The following is a 13,708-nucleotide window of genomic DNA, read 5'->3' as shown; positions in this document are numbered from 1 at the left end:
ATATTGCATAAAAGATGTTTACTATACACACGAAAAGAAGATAAAATTAAAGGAACACTAAACCGAGGTACCAACGTAAACCTTATGTTTATATGTAATGTTGATCTATCTTTCGCTTTATAAGACGCACTTTTGTTCCCTCAAATTTTGGGGGAAAGTAGGGGGTGCGTCTTATAAACCGAATATACGGGAGGGGGGGGGGTACATATATATACACCTGTGTTAGCTATGGCCCCCGTGCTGCTGCCCATAGTAAAATAAAAAACTCTTTACTTACCTCCAGCGTGTCTCCCTCCTGGTGCTGTGATCAGGCACGCAGAGATTTCACTCTGCTGTGCTGATCACATGACCGGACCGTGAACCAGGAAATGCAGGCAGGAGGCTGGAGCTCAACCCTGAGGAGGGGGACACAGGGAGCACAGTGCTGGAGAAGATAAGGAAGGAGTTTATTTTACTAAAAGCAGCAGCCTGGGGACGATATCTAACACAGGGGGTCCGTGTGTGTCAGCCACGGGGGGTCCGTGTGTGTCAGCCACAAGGGGGGCCGTGTGTGGCAGCCACAGGGGGGCCGTGTGTGTCAGCCACAAGGGGGGCCGTGTGTGGCAGCCACAGGGGGGCCGTGTGTGGCAGCCACAGGGGGGCCGTGTGTGGCAGCCACAGGGGGGCCGTGTGTGGCAGCCACAGGGGGGGCCGTGTGTGGCAACCACAGGGGGGGGGCCGTGTGTGGCAGCCACAGGGGGGGCCGTGTGTGGCAGCCACTGGGGGGGCCGTGTGTGGCAGCCACAGGGGGGGCCGTGTGTGGCAGCCACAGGGGGGGGCCGTGTGTGGCAGCCACAGGGGGGGCCGTGTGTGGCAGCCACAGGGGGGGGCCGTGTGTGGCAGCCACAGGGGGGGCCGTGTGTGGTAGCCACAGGGGGGGGGCCGTGTGTGGTAGCCACAGGGGGGGGCCGTGTGTGGTAGCCACAGGGGGGGGCCGTGTGTGGTAGCCACAGGGGGGGGCCGTGTGTGGTAGCCACAGGGGGGGCAGTGTGTGGCAGCCACAGGGGGGGCAGTGTGTGGCAGCCACAGGGGGGGGCAGTGTGTGGCAGCCACAGGGGGGGGCCGTGTGTGGCAGCCACAGGGGGGGGCCGTGTGTGGCAGCCACAGGGGGGGGCGTGTGTGGCAGCCACAGGGGGCGGGGCCGTGTGTGGCAGCCACAGGGGGGGGGGGCCGTGTGTGGCAGCCACAGGGGGGGGGGGGGCCGTGTGTGGCAGCCACAGGGGGGGGGGCCGTGTGTGGCAGCCACAGGGGGGGGGCCGTGTGTGGCAGCCACAGGGTGGGGGGGGCCTGTGTGTGGCAGCCACAGGGTGGGGGGCCGTGTGTGGCAGCCACAGGGGGGGGGGGCCGTGTGTGGCAGCCACAGGGGGGGGGGGCCGTGTGTGGCAGCCACAGGGGGGGGGCCGTGTGTGGCAGCCACAGGGGGGGGCCGTGTGTGGCAGCCACAGGGGGGGGCCGTGTGTGGCAGCCACAGGGGGGGGCCGTGTGTGGCAGCCACAGGGGGGGGCCGTGTGTGGCAGCACAAGGGGGCTATATTCAATATAAGGTGGCCATATCCAGATTAAGGGGGCTAATTTTAGGATGGGGGGGCTATGATGGACATATACCCTATATGATTTGTTAGACGGACACTGGCATTATAATACGGACCCCATTTATTAAAAAATTCTCTCTTCCTTCACCAAATTTGGGGGTGCGTCTTATAATCCGATGCGTCTTATAAAGCGAAATATACGGTACTTCTCCCTGAATTGGAAGTCCTCCTCTTCCCCTGCTCTGTAACATGCTGTCTGGTCTGCAGACTGTACTGCGATTTCTGGGTGACCACTTCCCTTTAAAGAATCCCTGCTGGTTAAATTCTTGCTGAATTGTTCCACTGTCAGCCAGAGCTCAGTTTACAGATTTTTGTGTGTCATGTTTAGAAATATAGGGTTAATCTGCAGGTTAAAATAGGAAGCAATAGTACCTGGAGAAAATGAAGACCTGTACCTTCTGCAGCTGCTTACTTCCGGTCATAGTGACTGGGCAGGGGGTTGTAAGTCAACTTTCCCTATACAATAAACATGTCTAGAATCAATGCCTGGCACTTTGATTGACAGGCAGCTCGGCAAGTGCATGGTACAGAGCAGGCTGTTAATCAAAGTATCAGGGAGGGTTCATAGCCATTCTCATTGTGTAGTGAACAGTTATTGAAACCGCTTCCTGTGCCGTCCCCGATGACTGGAAGCTGAATCAGCCGAAGAGAGAACATAAATTTATTTTCTCCCTGTAGCTGCTCTTCCAGGAGGGCAGTAAGACATCACTTTAACGCTACCATTCCTGGACTTGATGGTTGCCATCAAGGCATCTATTGACAATATAGAAAGGTTTCCAGAACCTAGATATTTCTAGGATTGGCCAACCATCTAATGTATATTGGAGCCCCTCAACTCTCCCCCAACAGATGGGTTTGGGAAGGGGCAAGAATATTGAATTTCAATGTTCACATCTTATTGTCCCGTTGGAGATAAGCTGCAATGAAATGTGTCTCCATAGACAATACATACATGCATACATGCTTGGCTGAGAGTTCATGCGTGGGGGGTGGGGATCGGGAGAGATATGTTGCTACTTATTTTCAGACTTTGAAGGATTTTGTCACATTCTTGAAACAAACAGCCTTGTACAGAACACATTAGGTAGCTTCTCATTGATGTTATAGTATTGGCTACTGAAAGCCTGGAACATGTCCGTGACTAACCATTATTGCAGACATCGCATTGAGGGGAGGCTCCTGCTGCAGTCACAGAGAAGGTAGTGAGGAGGCAAACCGCTGAGCGCACAAGATTTTAGATTTATTTATTTTTTTTTTAAATGAAATTTTGGCTCATTTGCTAAAGAACTACCAAGGAATTATTGAGGAATTGTCGGGAAACCTAATTTTGGGGAAATTTTCTGTTTTAGTGTTTAAAGAAAAGTATTATGTAAGGTTTTATTCCGGATGGTTTGTCCTGTAATTTATAATGAACATATTGCTTGGTATGACACCTCTCAGTTTAATGGTTTTAAACAAACTCTTGCTAATAAAACTCTGTTGACCTCTTGGGGAGTCATTGTGTTATCCAATCCCCTTTTTGGGTAAGAGTACATCGCAGGGCTGCTTGTAGCTATACATTTCTGAGGCGGACTATTGCCATCCACATTGTATCTCCGTATGATATGCAGTATACAGATGTTTACATGAGTTGGTGCTTTCACTTTGCAATTGCCAATTGCCTCTTTTGTTTTTATTATTTGGCAAATTCAACAAATTTACCTGTAAAAGTTGTTTTTTTTATTTTTACTTTTTTTTTAATTTCAGGCAATCTACAGCGAGAAGCAAAGGAAAAAGATGAGAAGTGTAATAAGATTAAAGCAGTCGCTGTAAAAGCCAAGAAGGAGCTGGATGCCAATAGAAAAGAGGTAAGGAATCCTTTAATGTCATGTACCAAAATATTGGGTGATTTCACTTTCGACTCTTTGGGATAATGGCCTACTGCTATTTGAAGTAACACTGTTTATTTTTAGTGAATAAAAAAGAAGAAAGCGCGCTCCTGTGTAAAACCAATGATAAAAGATTGGAAACAGTGTGATGGACACACTCACCTGATTCTGTTGTACAACAGGTACAACGCTGGGGAAACAGCCGAAGGGAGATCCCGGGTGTACCACTAAGGCATCAGCGGGAAACACGTCCTCTAGCGCCCGCAGGGATTTCCAGCCCAGGCGGCCGCTCACACGATCGATAGTCCACGTGGAGCGCTCAGCCGCCAGACCAGCGTTAGGCTGCAGCTTCTCCTCAGGGATGGACGGACCCGTAACCAAGATGCCAGTGACTCACCGGCCCTTCAGAAGCGTGGATGGATTCAGGCAAATCCTCAATTAGCTGCAGCAGCCCCGTGAGCTCCAGCATGGAGATGAAGGATTTTGGGATGAAGAAACTGTTTTTTGTGAGGCGAGGTCCCTGCAAACCCTGCTGATTGATTGATCATCATGATCCATATGCTAATTTGATCAAGGGGTGTGGGGACCTTTAAATTTATGTATATAAGGCATATCACTTCATATATTTGCTACTACCTGAGGAAGGGGGAATTTTTATCCCTGAAACGCGTTGTGGCATATTTATTTGTAAATAAAAACTTCTGAAATAATATCATCATCCCTATGAACTTTCCTAGCAGCGCAGCCGATACCGTGTTTTTTTCTTCATCCCAAAATTTTTAGTGAATAATGCATATTTCATTATTTAGCCTGGGACTTAGTAGAACTTCGGGCGGACAGTTTCATTAAGACTGGTGAATGGCGATCTACATGCCAATCTTAATGAAAGGGAATGTGGAGTAAGATGCACCCAATTCATTAAGCGCATGCCACTTAATGAATTAGGTATTTCTTTAAAGTTCCATGTGCCTTTGCCAGAGATGTTCTCCAGTCGTGGACTGGAGAACATTTCTGGTGTAATTTTGCCAGTAAACTGGCGTAACTATTGATTAATTAGACCAGACATGGACAAAGTGCAGCCCGAGACCACATGCAACCCCTTGGCTGTTTTGGTTCAGCCTGATATCCATGACAGCCAAAGGGCTTTATGTCTGGCCGCACCACGCAGCTGCCCTCTGCATGGCATCTCACTTTCACTTGTATTTGTATTCATGAGATGCAGACACCACTGATGAAACGGAGCTGACGACTCCCTCTTCATTATTGAGCCTGTATGTGGGAGCACAGCAGGCGCAAAGACGTTGCTACATCGTGTCAGCTGTGTGGGGACATCAATCTCCATGGGGGCTGTGTAGGATCATTCCCTATGGGGACTGCGAGAGGTCCTCATTCCCTATGGGGGTTGCGTGAGGTCCTCATTCCCTATGGGGGTTGCGTGAGGTCATCATTCCCTATGGGGGTTGCGTGAGGTCATCATTCCCTATGGGGGTTGCGTGAGGTCATCATTCCCTATGGGGGTTGCGTGAGGTCATCATTCCCTATGGGGGTTGCGTGAGGTCATCATTCCCTATGGGGATTGCGTGAGGTCATCATTCTCTATGGGGGCTGCATGGGGTCATCATTCTCTGAGGGCTGCGTGGGGTCATCATTCTCTGAGGGCTGCGTGGGGTCATCATTCTCTGAGGGCTGCGTATGGTCATCATTCTCTATGGGGGCTGCATGGGGATCATCATTCTCTATGGGGGCTGCATGGGGGTCATCATTCTCTATGGGGGCTGCATGGGGGTCATCATTCTCTATGGGGGCTGCATGGGGGTCATCATTCTCTATGGGGGCTGCATGGGGGTCATCATTCTCTATGGGGGCTGCATGGGGGTCATCATTCTCTATGGGGGCTGCATGGGGGTCATCATTCTCTATGGGGGCTGCATGGGGGTCATCATTCTCTATGGGGGCTGCATGGGGATCATCATTCTCTATGGGGGCTGCATGGGGGTCATCATTCTCTATGGGGGCTGCATGGGGGTCATCATTCTCTATGGGGGCTGCATGGGGGTCATCATTCTCTATGGGGGCTGCATGGGGGTCATCATTCTCTATGGGGGCTGCATGGGGGTCATCATTCTCTATGGGGGCTGCATGGGGGTCATCATTCTCTATGGGGGCTGCATGGGGGTCATCATTCTCTATGGGGGCTGCATGGGGGGTCATCATTCTCTATGGGGGCTGCGTGCGGTCGTCATTCTCTATGGGGGCTGCGTGCGGTCGTCATTCTCTATGGGGGCTGCGTGCGGTCGTCATTCTCTATGGGGGCTGCGTGCGGTCATCATTCTCTATGGGGGCTGCGTGCGGTCATCATTCTCTATGGGGGCTGCGTGCGATCATCATTCTCTATGGGGGCTGCTTGGGGATCATCATTCTCTATGGGGGCTGCATGGGGGTCATCATTCTCTATGGGGGCTGCATGGGGATCATCATTCTCTATGGGGGCTGCATGGGGGTCATCATTCTCTATGGGGGCTGCGTGCGGTCATCATTCTCTATGGGGGCTGCGTGCGGTCATCATTCTCTATGGGGGCTGCGTGCGATCATCATTCTCTATGGGGGCTGCTTGGGGATCATCATTCTCTATGGGGGCTGCATGGGGGTCATCATTCTCTATGGGGGCTGCATGGGGATCATCATTCTCTATGGGGGCTGCATGGGGGTCATCATTCTCTATGGGGGCTGCATGGGGGTCATCATTCTCTATGGGGGCTGCATGGGGGTCATCATTCTCTATGGGGGCTGCATGGGTGTCATCATTCTCTATGGGGGCTGCATGGGGGTCATCATTCTCTATGGGGGCTGCGTGCGGTCATCATTCTCTATGGGGGCTGCGTGCGGTCATCATTCTCTGAGGGCTGCATGGGGGGTCTTTATTCTCTATGGGGGCTGCATGGGGGGTCATCATTCTCTATGGGGGCTGCATGGGGGTCATCATTCTGAATGGGTGTCCTTATGGGGGCATAATACTGTGTAGTGAGGCTTTGTGCAGACCACATACTTGTTGATGTGACATCTTACTGTTTGAGGGGCTGTGTGGGGACATCATACTGTTTGAAGGGGACTAAGTGAAGGCGGTTCCCCGGCACTGAACGTCCATAAAGAAGATTTTCAAAGTGTAGATAAAAGTTCACATTTATTTGCAGTTTAAAATAGGTAAAACATAACTCCTCCGATCGACGCTGATGCCATTATAATGGCGCTGTCACATATTGACAGCGCCACTTAAGGGGTTAAACGCCATGGGCAGAAAATGATTCTGCTCTTGCCTACCAGGCACAAATCAGCTGAGATGTGCGCCGATCTCTGCATGCTGCTGACAGCAGACCGCGGGCAGTAACACTATGACCACTAGGATGTAAACTTACTGCCCGCGTAAGGGGTTAATTTCCCACCCCTGAATTAAAAAGATGGTCTTAGCCACTTGACTGGTTTGAAAACGCCAAAAGTCTCGTCATTTTTGCATAACTGTTGAATTACGCACAAAATTGCAACAGTTGAAGGTTTTATACCAAAAAATTGATGTAAACACCTTCATAAATCAGGGATTTGGTTTTGAGCTAGTTTTTTGCGTACAGCCCTTTTCAAGGCAGTGTACCTAATTTTCAGCATCTGTGGCAGCATGGATGATCATATGCTACTTCTGAGCTAGCCAGTATGATCTATATAGTCTATTGATCTATTGTTTTGCTTGTTTTTAGGTGTGGTAATAAATATGTTACACTCTTTTATACAGTGGAACCTTGGATTACGAGCATAATTGGTCCCAGGAGTGTGCTCTTAAACCAAGTTACTCTTATATCAAAGCGAATTTTCCCATAGGAAATAATTGTAACAGACAATTCGTTCCACAACCCAAAAATATTTACTGCATTTATACAAACTTATTACAGTAATGTAATGTACTGTATTCATATAAAATTATTACAGTGCACTAATACAAAATACTGTACAGTAAAAAGCATACAAAGCAAATTAAACTGCACGTTAGCTTATAATAGAATTATTAGTGTGCGGGAGGTGCACTATAAGCAATGTGCTGTACTGGTTAGCAGAAAGTACACTACTGTATTACAAATGCAAATTGATAGACATGCTATATAGTATATACTGTACTGTACAATGGTATACTGTGTGCAGTACATATACACAGAAATTTATCTCTAGAGCGGGTCAGAGCGTGGTGAAAGGACAGAACCGGAAGTGTGCACGGTATTTGCTCTTCTTGCAAAGCATTGCTCTTAAACCAAGTTATAAATTTGTAAAAAGCTTTGCTTGTCTTGCAAAATGCTCTCAAACCAAGTTACTCTTAAACCAAGGTTCCACTGTATTTGTTTGTTCTGAAAGTATTATTTTAAAACTCATTCTAATGCATAACTGGTAAGTACATCAATACCTTGCATGGCATCATACTATATCAGCAGCAACATGATCAAATGGCAGTTGTGGATGTGTCCAATCGGTTCATCTATTCCGACACGCAGAACTGTGGTGTAGATCAGCCAGTAGAAAAGTGGAATCCACAACAGGGTCTTATTTCCTTGTACGCATGTCATGCCGCAAGATCGTGCCACCCTCTAAGTTTCAGAAGATAAGCTACTATTTAATAATTTTTTTTTTTCAGTGGCTTGAAAATGTTGTGCTATGCAGTTTTTTTTTTCTTCTTCTTCAGAAGGTCTATATCAGGGGGTCTCAAACTCAGCTAGGTGTAAGGGCCGCACATAGAAAAAAAAATTGGGGGGGCCGCATTGATTAGAGGACAAAGTGACATTTTTATTGGTGCCATATTTTTTTTTTCTCTCTACACCTTTGGAAATACTGTTTTTTTTGTTTTTTTGTTTTTTTTTAATTTTTTGCTCGTTTATTATAACAAATGTGCACTTTTTTGTTTAAAAAAAAAATAAACATTTTTGATGGTTAAAAAAATGTCCATGCTTTTTTTTTTTTTTTGTTTACATTGTATTCCTTTCTTGTAAGTAATATAGTTTTACAATTAGCACCATATAGTAATTTTGGCCAACATCTTTTAGTAATGTTCCCCTTTTTGAAGTAATGTTCCTATCCTGGTCCCCATTCTGTAGTAATGTGCCCATCCTTGACCCTTTTACAAATGTACCCTATCCTTGTCCCCATCCTGTAGTAATGTGTCCATCCTGTAGTAATGTGCCAGCCTTATCACCTTTTTCAAATGTGCCCCATCCTTGTCCCCATCCTGTACTAATGTGTCCCCTCCTTCACCACATTCTGGAGTAATGTGCCTCATCCTGTAGTAGCGTGCCCCAGCCTTGTCCCCTTCAACTAATGTGCCCCACCTTTTGTACCCATTCAGTAGTAGTAGTAGTAATGGTGGTGGTGTAGCGGTGGTGGTGGTGGTGTAGTAGCAGTGGTGGTGGTGTAGCGGTAGTGGTAGTAATGTTCCATCCTGGTACCCTATTGTGCCATTCTACACGCGCACACTCACTAGCAATGTCCCATCCTGGTCCCCGATTGTGCCATTCTACACACACTAGCAATGCCTCATCTTAGTCCCCCATTGTGCCATCCTACACACAACACACACACACAACACACACACAACACACACACACACACACACTAGCAATGTCCCTTCCTGGTCCCCGATTGTGCCATTCTACACATACTAGCAATGCCCCCATCTTAGTCCCCTATTGTGCCACTCTACACACACACAAGCAATAGTTCATCCTGGTTCCCTATTGTGTGTGTGTGTGTGTGTGTATATATATATATATGTATATATGTATATATGTATATGTATATATATATATATATATATATATATATATATATATATATATATATATATATATATATATATATATATATATATTATACATACAAAATATATATAATATGTATGTATATGTGTATATATATATGTATATATATATAATGTGTGTGTGTGTATATATATATATGTATGTATGTATGTGTATATATATATATATACATACACATATATAATATATATGCGCGCACACCAAAACATTCTTCTCACCTGTTTGCCATACCCTCAGCATCCTCTTTCCTGCTCAGCCCTCCTTGATGAATACGAGCGCTGTCGGTGCGCCATGTAACATTGAGATGAACATATTGCCGCCGCACAGAGTCAAGCTCTCTCTGGCTGTCGGCTGCCACGGTAATAGTGCAATCAGATGCAAGCAGGTGACATCATACACATCAGCTACTTGCCTCTGATTGGACAGCGACTGTCATGGGAATAGTGCAGAGAGAGCTTGACTCTGCACAGCGCCTGTAAAACGTTAATCTGAAATAAAGCACTGACTGCTGCGGCTCCTGCACCGACCACGATCATCAAGGATCAAGGGGTAAGTGCCTGCGGGCCACAAGAAGCAGCCTGAGGGGCTGCCTACGGCCGCATGTTTGAGACCTCTGGTCTATATGAACTCCACTCTCATTGTTTATGCTGATTTCCATTAAGGTCCAGTCAACAAAAGAAGAGTTGGAGCGAGTAAGAGCAGAAAAACAGCAATTGACGTCATCCATGAAGGATGTTGTGCAAGGTGCAGAAAGTTATCAGGTATAATACATATATATATTATTATTGTTTGTTCACAATCATAAGATATAAACACATGATAGTATATTTGTAGTAAGAAGCAGTTTGGTCAGCATAATCCCGTTACCAAGTATGTCTGTATTATTCGGGCTGTAAGAGGAAAAACTGACATATGCCGTACTGTCTCCACAATAGGATTTCATGTGTATTTGTAACCTGAAATCGCTTATTCTTTTAATGACCGTGTTAATTTTGCCGTTATATTCCTGTAGAATCTATTGGTAGAGTATGACAAACAAGTGGAGCTGCTGGAATTGGAGAAGGACAAAGTCAGATGGACAGAGCCGCAGCTAGAAGAGCTTTCCCGTCAGCTGAGGACGGCCGCGGTAGAGGTGAAGATTTCAGACTTTGCTAATGTTGATCGCGCACACTTTTGTTTCAGGACTCCATCACCATCTGACTGATTTTTGAACAATACCACTGCAATCTGTGAGTTTTGTAAGACAAAGCCAGAGGTGGATTAAAATTGAATGATCAATATAAAAAGAACTTATACTTCTTCCACTTGCTGGAGCCAAAACTGAGACTTAACCCCTTAAGGACGAAGCCAGTTTTGTACTTAATGACCAGGCCATTTTTTGCAATTCTGACCAGTGTCACTTTATGAGGTCATAACTCTGGAACGCTTCAACGGATCCCGGTGATTCTGACATTGTTTTTTCGTGACATATTGTACTTCATGATAGTTATAAATTTAGAACGATATTTTTTGCTTTTATTTGTGAAAAAATCGGAAATTTGATGAAAATTTTGAAAATTTTGCAATTTTCAAACTTTTAATTTTTATGCCCTTAACCCAGAGAGTTATGTCACACAAAACAGTTAATAAATAACATTTCCCACATGTCTACTTTACATTAGCGCAATTTCTGAAACAAAATGTTTTGGGGTTAGGAAGTTAGAAGGGGTCAAAGTTCATCAGCAATTTCCCATTTTTTCAACAAAATTCACAAAACCATTTTTTTAGGGACCACATCACATTTGAAGTGACTTTGAGAGGCCTAAGTGACAGAAAATACCTAAAAGTGACACCATTCTCAAAACAGCACGCCTCAAAGTACTCAAAACCACATCCAAGAAGTTTATTAACCCTTCAGGTGCTTCACAGGAACTAAAGCAAAGTGGAATGAAAAAAAGCAAAAAATAAAATTTTACCTAAAATGTTGCTCTACCCCAAATTTATTCACTTTTAGAAGAAATAACACAACAAAATGAACCCCAAAACTTGTTACCCACTTTCTTATGAACGCGCCAATACCCCACATGCGGTCAGAAACCTTTGTTTGGACAAATGGGAGGGCTCGGAACAGAAGGAGCAATATTTGAATTTTGGAAAGCAAATTTGGCTGAAATAGATTGCGGGCACCATGTTGCATTTACATGTCCGCCAAGGTACCTAAACAGCAGAAACCCCTTACAAGTGACACCATTTTGGAAACTAGACCCCTTAAGGCTTCTATCTAGGGGTATAGTGAGCATTTTGGATCCACAGGTACTTCACAGATTTTGATAACGTTACGTTGTCACATTGAAAATTTTCATTTTTTTCTCAAAAATGTTGCTTTAGCATCAATTTTTTCACTTTTTCAAGAGGTAATTCCAAAAATTTGACCCCAATGTTTGTTACCCACTTTTTTATGAGCGCGGTGATACCTCACATGTGGTCTGAAACCTTTGTTTGGACAAATGGGAGGGCTTGGAACGGAAGGAGCAATATTTGAATTTTGGAAAGGAAATTTGGCTGAAAAAGATTGCGGGCACCATGTCGCATTTGGAGGACCCCTAAGGTACGTAAACAGCAAAAAAACACCACAAGTGACCCCATATTGGAAACTAGGCCCCTCAAGGAATTTATCTTGATGTTTGGTGAGTACCCTGAACCCCCAGGTGCTTTACAGAAGTTTATAACGTTGAGCCATGAAAATAAAAAAATAAAATTTTACCACAAAATTGTTACTTCAACCAGGTAGCTTTTTTTTTCACAAGGGTAACAGGAAAAAATTCACCATGAAATTTATTGCGCAATTTCTCCTGAGTTTGTTGATATCTTGTATGTGGTGGAAATCAACTGTTTGGGCACACTACAGGGCTCAGAAGAGAAGGAGTGCAATTTGACTGCAAAATTGGCTGGAATCAATAGCGGACGCCATGTTGCATTAGGAGAACCCCTGAGGTGCCTAAGCAGTGGAGGTCCCCCACAAGTGACCCCATTCTGGAAATAAGACCCCTCAAGGCTTTAATCTAGGTGTATATTGAGCATTTTGAATCCACGAATACTTCACAGAATTTGATAAGCTTAGGTTGCCATATTGAAATTTTCATTTTTTTCACAAAAATGTTGATTTAGCGACACATTTTTCACTTTTTCAAGAGGCAACAACAAAACGTGTACCCCACAGGTTGTTATCTAATTTCTTGTGAGCGCAGGGATACCACACATGTGGCCAAAAACCTTTGTTTGGATAAATGGGAGGGCTTGGAATGGAAGGAGCACCATTTGAATTTTGGAAAAGTTGAAGTAAATTGCGCGCACCATGTCACATTAGCAGGGCCCCTTGGGCACCTATACATCAGAAACCCCCCACAAGTGACCTCATTTTGGAAACTGGACCCCTCAAGGATTTTATTCAGGAGTATAGTAAACATTTTGAATCCACAGGTACTTCACAAAACTGTTGCTGTAGCAAAAAATTTCTCACTGTTAAGGGGGCTTTACACGCTGCGACATCGCTAATGCGGAGTCGTTAGGGTCACGGAATTGGTGACGCACATCCGGCCGCATTAGCGATGTTGCTGCGTGTGACACCGATGAGCGATTTTGCATCGTTGCAAAAATGTGCAAAATCGCTCATCGGTGACATGGGGGTCCATTCTCGATTATCGTTACTGCAGCAGTAACGATGTAGTTCGTCGCTCCTGCGGCAGCACACATCGCTATGTGTGACGCCGCAGGAACGAGGAACCTCTCCTTACCTGCCTCCCGGCCGCTATGAGGAAGGAAGGAGGTGGGCGGGATGTTCCGGCCACTCATCTCCGCCCCTCCGCTTCTATTGGGCGGCCGCTCAGTGACGTCACTGTGACGCCACACGGACCGCCCCCTTAGAAAGGAGGCGGTTTGCCGGTCACAGCGACGTCGCCGGGCAGGTAAGTATGTGTGACGCATCTGCGCGATGTTGTGCGGCACGGGCAGCGATTGCCCGTGTCGCACAACAGATGGGGGCGGGTACCCACGCTAGCGATATCGGGACCGATATCGCAGCGTGTAAAGTAGCCTTTAGGCTATGTGGCCATGATCCAGCGACACGGCGTCTAGTACCCAGTGTCAGCCTCCTGCAGAAATGTGAGTGTTGTCCACGGGAGAACGCAGCTGCCCATGCCCACGATTTGGGTTCAGGCTGCTGTGGACTTTAGTTCTATTCTACCTGCAAAGAACACTCATCTCCGCAGCATAAATTGACATCCTGAGGCTCGGGAAGCTGCGCCACAGGTCGATTTATGCTGCGGAGAAAAGAAACACAGTGGGCACGGGATTTCTAAAAATCCTGCCACTGTGCTTCTACTGCA

General features: G+C 46.2%; 1 protein-coding gene across 2 annotated transcripts in view; it reads left to right on the top strand.

The window, feature by feature from the left end:
• The window catches only part of GCC2 (GRIP and coiled-coil domain containing 2), a 161,177-nt gene that overhangs the window by 53,450 nt on the left and 94,019 nt on the right, over positions 1 to 13,708 (top strand). For both annotated transcript variants that reach the window (XM_075336449.1, XM_075336450.1), the window contains 3 exons: positions 3,377 to 3,477; positions 10,007 to 10,105; positions 10,357 to 10,476. In XM_075336449.1, the coding sequence (XP_075192564.1) occupies positions 3,377 to 3,477; positions 10,007 to 10,105; positions 10,357 to 10,476 (320 nt within the window). The remainder of the gene's footprint in view (positions 1 to 3,376; positions 3,478 to 10,006; positions 10,106 to 10,356; positions 10,477 to 13,708) is intronic.

Source organism: Anomaloglossus baeobatrachus, chromosome 2, assembly GCF_048569485.1.
Source record: "Anomaloglossus baeobatrachus isolate aAnoBae1 chromosome 2, aAnoBae1.hap1, whole genome shotgun sequence".
Lineage (NCBI taxonomy): Eukaryota > Metazoa > Chordata > Amphibia > Anura > Aromobatidae > Anomaloglossus > Anomaloglossus baeobatrachus.
The sequence above is the reverse complement of the archived record's forward strand: the minus strand, read 5'-3'. Positions and strand labels throughout refer to the sequence as shown.